Consider the following 9296-nt stretch of genomic DNA (forward strand, 5'->3'; position numbering starts at 1 on the left):
TTGAATTTATTTAATACACGAGTTTCACAATTTGAGTTGAATTACTGAAATAAATGAACTTTTCCACAACATTCTAATTTATTGAGATGCACCTGTAATTAGTTTAAATTAAGAATGGAACTTTTTGGTTTAAAATGCAGATAAAAATATAGAACAAGTTATCAGAAATCATTATTTTAGCATTCAAGCAGTGTGCACACGAAAAGGTTTAATCAGATCTTATTCTAAATGTAAATGGTGATGGGTGATCTATTGATGGAAGAGGTTGTCCACAGTTAATGTGATCTTGTGTAGTGAGAGTCTCTCAAAGAGAAAGACAATGATTTTTTTGTCCAGTCTGTCCTGAATACTTTGGTTTTGGCCAAGCATTTTCATTTTGACAGATGTATTCCTAGTTTAAATTAAGAACTGTAGAAGTCAATGGAATTCCCCATTTGGATATCTGATAAATGTGTTGAGGGCTGTATTCATCCTCATATTTGTATGTGCATACAGTATGCTTTGACTTTACATGTGATTTATTTTTTCTTTCCAGTGATATAACTTTAGTGGGTCCTTCCATCATGTCAGAGTTGGTGGTGTACAATAGACTTTTATGGTGTATGTATGTACAGTTGTGCTCAAAATTATTCATACCCTTGGTAAATATGATCAAAGAAGGCTGTGAAAATAAATCTGCATTGTTTATCCACTTGATCTTTCATTCAAAAATTAAAAAAAAAATCTAACCTTTAATTAAAGTTAAAAAAGTGAAAGTGGGGGAAAATCACATTATGAAATAAATATTTTTCTCGAATACAGTAAGAGGACGTGTGTCTATATCGTCCTAATGCACGGTGAGGAGGAGAGTTTGAGTGGCCAAAAACTCAAAGGATCACAGCTGGAGAACTGCAGAAAATAGTTGAGTCTTGGGTTCAGAAAGCCTCAAAAAAAAAAAAAAATTGTTGTTTGGGAGGGTTTCAAGAAAAAAAACTAGAAAAGAAAACGCTCTCATCCAAAAACAAACTCCAGTTAATTTATTTGCTAGACACGACTGGAACTTTAAACGGGACTGGGTTCAATGGTCAGATGAAACTAAAAAAAATTGCTTTTTAGCAGGAAACACTCAGGATGGGTTTGGTGCACACAGGGATAAAAAAGTACCCCATGTGTACAATGAAATATACTGCTGGATCTTTAATGCTGTGGGCCTATTTTTCTGCCAGAGATCATGGATATTTTGTTCAGATAGCATAATGGATTCTATAAAATACCAATGGATAAAAAATTAAAAACTGACTGTCCATGCTAGAAATCTTATAATGGGCCATGGTTGGATCTTCCAACAGGACAATGATCCACAAACAAACATCAAAATCAAAACAAAAAGGAGTCCCTGAGAACAAAACCAAGCTTCTGCCCTGGCCAACCCAGTTCCCTGAGCTGAACCCTATAGAAAATGAGTGTGGTGAACTTAAGAGAAGAAGCACCAACATGCAGCTGGAAATCTGAAGGGTCTGGAGAGATTCTGTATGAAGGAATGCCAGATGTTCTCTAAACTCTTCAGGCATTATAGGTGAAGACTCAGAGCTGTTCTCTTGGCAAAAGGAGGTTGCAAACAGTATTGCATAAAAGAATATGATTAATTGTGACCAATGTGTATTAGAGAAAAACATTATTTCCCATATTAAATTCTTATTCTCCAATGAAAGGTTAGATTTTAGTACATTTTTTAAATAAAATATCTAAAGGATTGATGATACAGATTAATTTTCACAGCCTCATAATGAGATTTCTTTCCCATTTTAAATTCTTATTCTCCAATGAAAGGTTAGATTTTAGTACATTTTTTAAATAAAATATCTAAAGGATTGATGATACGGATTAATTTTCACAGCCTTCTTTGATCATATTTACCAAGGGTATGAATAATTTTGAGCACAACTGTATGTTCCTGTCTCTGTTTTCTGTTTTAGATCCAGTATGGTGTCCCTATCTTCTACTGCCACGTGCTGCTCTCACACTGAAGGCCTTTCTGCTACTGCAGCCATGGTCCGATACATTAACCATGGACATCACTCATGTGTATGTGACAGTTTCATTATTTTGTCACATCTGTATCCATTCAAAAGTCCTTCACAACACATTCAACAGTCTGTTGTGATAGTTACGTCTTTGCTGGTATCATTGGTATCATTGACAAAATCTGACTTTTATGCCTATTTCACACATACTCCGTTTGCTTGTAATAAAGATTTAAATGCAAAAGAAAAGGCATGAGACTGTTGACATGCTGACTGTTTCTGTCAGTGGTAAGTTTTAATTTAAAATGTTTGTGTCTGTATGCTGTTTAAATGTGTTGCCACTTGCTTGAGCAATTTAATATACAAATCTAGAAGTCAAATGCATTGAATATAATATGTTGCTTATATTTGAGTTTAAACGTGAATGTCTATGAAAGATTGTATTACTGTACTGTGATAAAAGAGGATCACAATGCTGAAAAAGCATTTTCAGTAACAACGTTTGGATTTGAAATCTAAGTAATGAATAAAGGTTGTGTTTGTGGTAAACAGTCGTGGATCTGGAGCAGACTGCAAATGCATCTTGTGTGAAAGCAAAAGGAGTACATGCTGCTTCTGCACCACATACGAGAACCGCACATGGACTCTATACGCACTGCAAACGGAGTATGTGTGAAACAGGCATTAGACACAAAGGTTTTATTCCTTATGTCCTGAAATGAAAAGATATGTGGGAAACGAAAGGCCAAGTGAAAAAAATAATAATAATCTCCATAAAAGAAAACATCGGACACCAGTACATTTTTGAACAGACTTGTTATGGGTACCAGTACTTTCTTTTTGGTACTCAATGATTTCATCAATGTTTAAGTACAGTACAGTGGGGTTGATGGTTTGAGCCTGTTTATTTTCATGAATTCTCACCCCTGTTTATGACATCAAATACAGGACACAATAACTGGCATTATAAAATCAAAATATATTATTTACTCAGTTTTTTTTGTTGTTTTTTTTTATAACAATATATTGGGTAAGATACACCCAAGATAGGAAGCAAATCGTTGACTTAATTGGCCCTTCTCAAAGACCCACCTCCCTTAGTTACTGTTGCTATGCCACACATCATGTTCTCACGCAGTGAAAAATACATTGCGGAGCATAGAGGAAACTGACAACGCGCCGACAGACAAGACAGAGCAGGTTATTTCTGATATGAAACAAAGTCTCAGCTTTCAAGTTTTGTCATTTTTTTTAAGAAATTCAAACAATAAATACCATTTTGTGGCTCTTTAATTTGTCGTGTATGTAACACTTACATTTAGTATTTAGAAATTTAGTGACGTTGCAAATGTCGCGCTGCGAGTGTGGCTCGTGCATGGAATCTTGCACGATGCAGAAGGGCAGTGAGTGCGTCGCCTGTCTGGGCAGCCCCCACGCAGAGACTGCACTTCACTAAGACGGAATGCTTTCGCCGAGAGCATGAGTCTCGCTCTTCTCCACTCACGAACCGCCTTCATTGAAGGCAGCCCCGTTCTCCCGTTTCTCCTCTCTCGAGCCTCGGAGAGAGAAACAGCGGAGTCAGGGAACTAAGCAACCGGTCTGAGAGTTCACATGCCGGCACTGTACCCACATGCTCGCTATCCCGCTGCGCTTTGATCCGCCGCAGAAGGGCAGTGACCTGCGCGCTCACTGAGATAGAATGCTCACTCAGAGCATGAGTCTCGCTCTTCTCCACTTGCGGACCACCTTCATTGAAGACAGCCCCGCTCTTCTGTTTCTCCTCTCTCAGCGAGCCTCAGAGAGAGAAACAGCGGAGTCAGGGAACTAAGCAACCGGTCTGAGCGTTCCCATGCCGGCACTGTACCCGCGTGCTCGCTCTCCCCGCTGCGCTTTGATACGCCGCAGAAGGGCAGTGAACAGCGCACTCACTGAGACAGAATGCTCACTCAGAGCATGAATCTCGCGCTTCTCCGCTCGCGGACCGCCTTCAATGAGGCAGCCCCGCTCTCCCGTTTCTTCTCTCTCAGCGAGCCTCGGAGAGAGAAACAGCGAAGTCTGGGAGCTAAGCAGCCGGGTCTGAGCGATATCACGCCGACACAGAGCCTGCGTGCTCACTCTCCCCGCTGCGCTTCGATCCGTGTCTTACACATGAAAATCAGCGCCCCTCTTTGCATTGAGCGGCTCTATTTTCCTAGGTTGATCGAAGCGGAACGCTGTCACTGACAGCTTCAAATTGGTGTGTGTGTGTTTTAGCACGAAAGCAGTCTGCCCCTGTTCGTTCGCGGAAGGTGGCCCCAACTCCCCGCTCTCATGTTTCTCTCCTCCCAGTTACCTCGGAGGAAGCAACCGCGAGCTCGCGGGGTGAGCGATCAGGCTGAGCAATTCATGCTGGCACACATCATGCGTGCTTGATCTGCCAGTGTGTGTTACACGTGAGGATCAGTGCCCCTCGTTACACCGAGCGGCTTAATCCTCCTAGGCAGATCAAAGCAGGACCGTTCGCAGCTTTGCATTTGTGTGTGCGTCGCTGAGCCCCGCCTCCCCGCTCTTGTGTTTCTCTCCTCCCAGTTACTCGGAGGAAGAAATGGCGAACTCACGGGGATGAGCGATCAGGCATGACTGATTTAACGCCGGCAAGCCTCAGCATGCATCACTCTCCACACAGCTCTTTGATCCGCCAGTGTGTTTACATGTGAGGATCGGAGCAGAAACGCTGTCACCAATGATTCAATATCGCTGACAGCTTCGTATTTGAATGCGCCTCTCGCCTGGGCCACGCCCACGCTGAAGTTGCGCTCGCTGAGACGGATCGCTCTCACTATGAGAGTTCATGTCCCTGGAGCAGTACCCTTAAAAGGACATATTTGTACCTTATAATAGGTACATATTAGTACCTCAAGGGTACGTATTACTACTCTAAGGTACTAATATGTACCTATTAGGGGTAAAAAGGGTACAAATATGTCCTTTTAAGGGTACTGCTCCAGGGACAAGCTGTTGTACCCCAAAAGGTAAAATTTTAAACCCCTTTTTTTCTGTGTGTAATAAATTACACGAAAATACAGCAAGGTTTGTTAACTGCTTATAGAAAATGAAGAGCAAAGAATGCCCATCAGGTGTGTTTTGCATTGTTATTTTTTAACTAATTTATGAAGCCACTTTTAAACTGTATTGTATAAAAACTTGTTATTGTTATATTAAAATCCTGTCATATTTTATTCAAACAGGTTTTTTTTTTTTATGTGAAAAAAAAGCCTGACAATGTCACTGCTTAATACCTATATGTATTGTGGAATATCATTACATCCATCAATTCCGCCATGTTTCTCATTGGTGATTACGACTTTGTGGTGGCATTCATGTGCATTTAGCTCATAAATACGATCTGTTCGACATGACTTGAACAGACTTAAACTTGAAAAATTGTGTGTATTCTATTGACATCTTTGCGCAGTTGAAATAAAATATGTTCTGATTCATGTTTATTTCGTGTTATATGAAAAGACGATCGGTTCACGTGCCACTTGAACTGCGCTGCTGCAGCGATCTAAAGAGCCACAAAACGGTATTTATTGTTTACATTTCTTAAAAAATGACAAAATTTGAAAGCTGAGACCTTGCTTCATACCAGAAGTAACCCGCTCTGTTCTCTCTCTCTCTCGGCGTGTTGTCAGTTTCCTCTTAGCTCCGCGATGTATTTTTTGCTGCGTGAGAACATGTGTAGTGTGAGAATGGCATGGCTTGTCGGACATAACAACAGTAGTTAAGGAGGGCAGGTTTTTGCGAAGGATCAGTTGTTTTCCCTTTTAGTGATATGAAGCAGGCATGACTGTGCAAAGACAAAATATTTGATTAATTATAAAGGAATACTCAATCAATCGATGAATGAGATTTTAGAAGTCTACAGTAGGGCTGTCAAAATGGCTGAAAAACTAAATTCGAATTTTGTACTTAAATATTATCAAAATTCGAATTATATTTATAATTTAAAATGCATAATTTCAGTTAGGGTGAAGAAAAGCTTTTGGATTCTCTCCTGAGGCCACAAGAGGGCACATCGAGCAAAATATTACTAATGCATGTTTCTTCAAAGCATAAGATAACATGACTATCTGTGAAAAAAAGTGCATAATGTTTAAAATAATGTTTATAAACCAATTATAATTAATTAAGTTGCTTAAACAACTATAAACAAAACAGCATCATGTATGTATGCATAGTTTAATACAAAGGGCCAAAAGTCAATCACACAGAGTACATTTTTCATTTAAAAACAGGAGTTGCAGTGGGATGGGGAAAAAAAACCCCGCCATAAAGTCTCGAGATATGTTTTTTCAAAGTTGAACTTACATTAATTTTACATGGCTTTCTAAACATGCCGCTCTCTTGTGCGAGATGCGAGTGCAACGGTGATAGATGTCCCTCTAGAAAATGTGCAAAATATGCGTTCTGTGTGAACGGCTTGGTTTCAGTTTTGACGTAAACAACAACATCTCCGCATTGATGTTCTCTTTTCCTGCAATATTTGTAATTAACAATGCAGCAGCACCGCATCTAATGGCTTCAACTGGATAGGCTAACAAAAACATTAAAATGCAACGACACTTACATAGTCATCGCATCTTGTGTGCCACTGATAAGGCTGCCTCCTTAACGCACACCTAAAATTCGAATACGTTTTTGCATTCGAATGTGGATTTTTATTTTAAATTTGGCGAATATTCGAAATTCGATTTTTTTTTTTTTTTTGACAGCCCTAGTCAGTTTAGATATAAATTAATGAACTGGCCAAAAATGAAAATTCACTCATTATTTTCTCACTCTAATGTCTTTTGTCAGCTCATGTCTCATGTGGCCTGTCATGCTTGAAGAGGGCAAAATATCATAAAATTTGCCCCATTTCTTGAGCCCTGATCACTGCAGTGATTAACATGTTTCTTACATTGTTTTGCAACAGTTATTTTAACCTTAACTGATGCGGTGCGTAGCTTTTTACTTCTCAAACGTACCCATGTCTGAATTCCAGGATGACAATACCAAGATTCACCCGGCTCAATTTGTGAAATAGTGGTTCAGTGTGCATGAGGAATCTTTTTCTTGTATGAATTGGCCACAACAGAGTCCTGAGCTTAATCTTATTGAAAGTCTTTAGAATGTGCTGTAGTCAACTTTACAGAGTGGTTTGACTCTCCCATTGTCAATACAAGATCTCAAGCACAAATTAATGCAACTCTTGATGAAAATAAATGCTGTTATGTTGCATGACTTTGTCGAAACAATGCCACAACGAATGCACAATATAATCAAAGCTAAAGGTGGTCCAACAAAATATTGTGCAACTTTTTTTGGAAAGGCAGTGTAAAGCTGAATCCAACACATCCCAGTAGCATATTGACCTAGTATTATTCTGTTGTTCCCTGTAACACATTGCTTCATATGTGTCAATTTGGTATTTTTCAGTTTTAAATATTTATTTGTCATTCATTCATAGCCGCCAAATGGAGTTACCTACAGGGTTCTCATGGTTGTTGAAAATCTGGAAATATTGAGAATTTACAATATTTTATCTCCTAAATGTTGTAAATATTGCTCCTTTTGTGTAAAACCAGTTATTTCAGCATGGTTATAGTTTGTTTCATCACATCTGTTACATGTGTAACTCTCAAAATACATTGTGACATAAGAGATTGAAAATTATTATATTCTTGTTTTGAAGAAAAATAAATATGAAGGGTCAAATGTTTTTTTTTTTTTCAAAGAAAATAAATAGATAAAATAGAACTAGAATAGAGAGTGCTGGAGTTAGAGGATCAAATAAAGATGGAAGAGATGTGTTTTTAGCCGTTTCTTGAATATGGCTAAGCTGCTTGGATTGAGTTGGGCAGGACATTCCACCAGGAGGGAACAGTAAATGTAAAAGTCTGTGAAAGTGATTTTGTGCCTTTTTGGGATGGCACTATAATGCATCGTTCCTATGACACTTACAGTAGGTAGTCAACCAAAATGCCTAGTGTGTACCTACCGTGTGGGCAACCCTTTACATTGTACAATTGAACAGACAAAAGATAAACTGGTGACTTGTATTTTGTGCTTCCATCCTTAGAGACTACAAAGAAAAAGATGAAATCAAAGGACTGATCCAGGAACAGCTCAACTCTCTTTCTAAGTATGCATACTCCCTGAATAGAGCACAGAACTGTTTATACAATTATTGGTAACACTTTCTATGAAGCCCGTATTTATAATACGTTATAAGGGTATTCTTAAGGCATTATAATGAATGCATTGTTCCCAAAAATACACCAACACATAGACTTTCCAACACGGGGAAACAACACTCTGGACTTTGTTTACACCACACAGAGAGGAGCTTACAAGGCCCTCCCCCTCCCCCACCTCGGTGCCTCAGACCACATCACTGTCATGCTAATGCCTGCATACAGACCGCTCGTTAAAGTCACCAAACCAGTTCACAAACTGATACAAGTGTGGCCGGAAGGGTCGTCAGAGGCTCTTCAAGACTGTTTTAACACCACTGACTGGAATATGTTTAAGCAGGCTGCCACATACAATAACACCACAGACCTCCAGGAGTACTCAGAGACTGTCACTGCCTACATCACCAAGTGCATTGATGATGTAACAGTCACAAAGACCATCACTGTCCGGGCCAACCAGAAGCCGTGGCTAACAGGGGAGGTCTACGGACTCCTGAAGATGCGGAACGCTGCCTTCAGAGCTGGAGATAAGGTGGGCTTGAAAACAGCTAGGGCCAACCTTTCCCGCGGCATCAGAGAGGCAAAAAGACAGTACTCCAGGAGGATAGCCCATCGTTTCAGCGACAGCAGAGACACTCGGAGCCTGTGGCAGGGGATACAGACCATTACGGACTACAAGCCCCCACCACGCACCTGTGACAGCACCATCTCCCTGCTGAACGAGCTGAACGTCTTCTTCACTCGCTTTGAGGCACAAAACAGCACCACTGCACAGAAGACCCCACCTCCTCCCGGCGACCAGGTGATGACGCTGTCCCCGGACAGCATGAGGAGATCCCTCAGCAGGATCAATGCACGCAAACTCCGGGTCCTGACAACATTCCTGGGCGTGTACTGAAAGACTGTGCAGTGGAACTCACTGATGTCTTCACAGACATCTTCAACATCTCGCTAAGCCAGGCTGTTGTCCCCACATGCATCAAAGCCACCACCATCATTCCAGTCCCAAAGAAGTCATCTCCATCCTGCTTCAATGACTACCGTCCAGTTGCACTTACCCCCATCCTCATGAAGT

The 9296-nt window shown here is 40.3% G+C and overlaps 1 protein-coding gene across 2 annotated transcripts in view; it reads left to right on the forward strand.

Annotated features, from left to right (window-relative positions):
• Positions 1 to 9296, forward strand: part of wdr11 (WD repeat domain 11) — a 140106-nt gene that overhangs the window by 87752 nt on the left and 43058 nt on the right. For both annotated transcript variants that reach the window (XM_016507319.1, XM_016507320.1), the window contains exons 20-21: positions 1956 to 2064; positions 8107 to 8169. In XM_016507319.1, coding sequence (XP_016362805.1) covers positions 1956 to 2064; positions 8107 to 8169 — 172 coding nt within the window. The remainder of the gene's footprint in view (positions 1 to 1955; positions 2065 to 8106; positions 8170 to 9296) is intronic.

The sequence above is a fragment of the Sinocyclocheilus anshuiensis genome, unplaced genomic scaffold (genome assembly GCF_001515605.1).
Source record: "Sinocyclocheilus anshuiensis isolate Anshui unplaced genomic scaffold, SAMN03320099.WGS_v1.1 scaffold1938, whole genome shotgun sequence".
NCBI lineage: Eukaryota > Metazoa > Chordata > Actinopteri > Cypriniformes > Cyprinidae > Sinocyclocheilus > Sinocyclocheilus anshuiensis.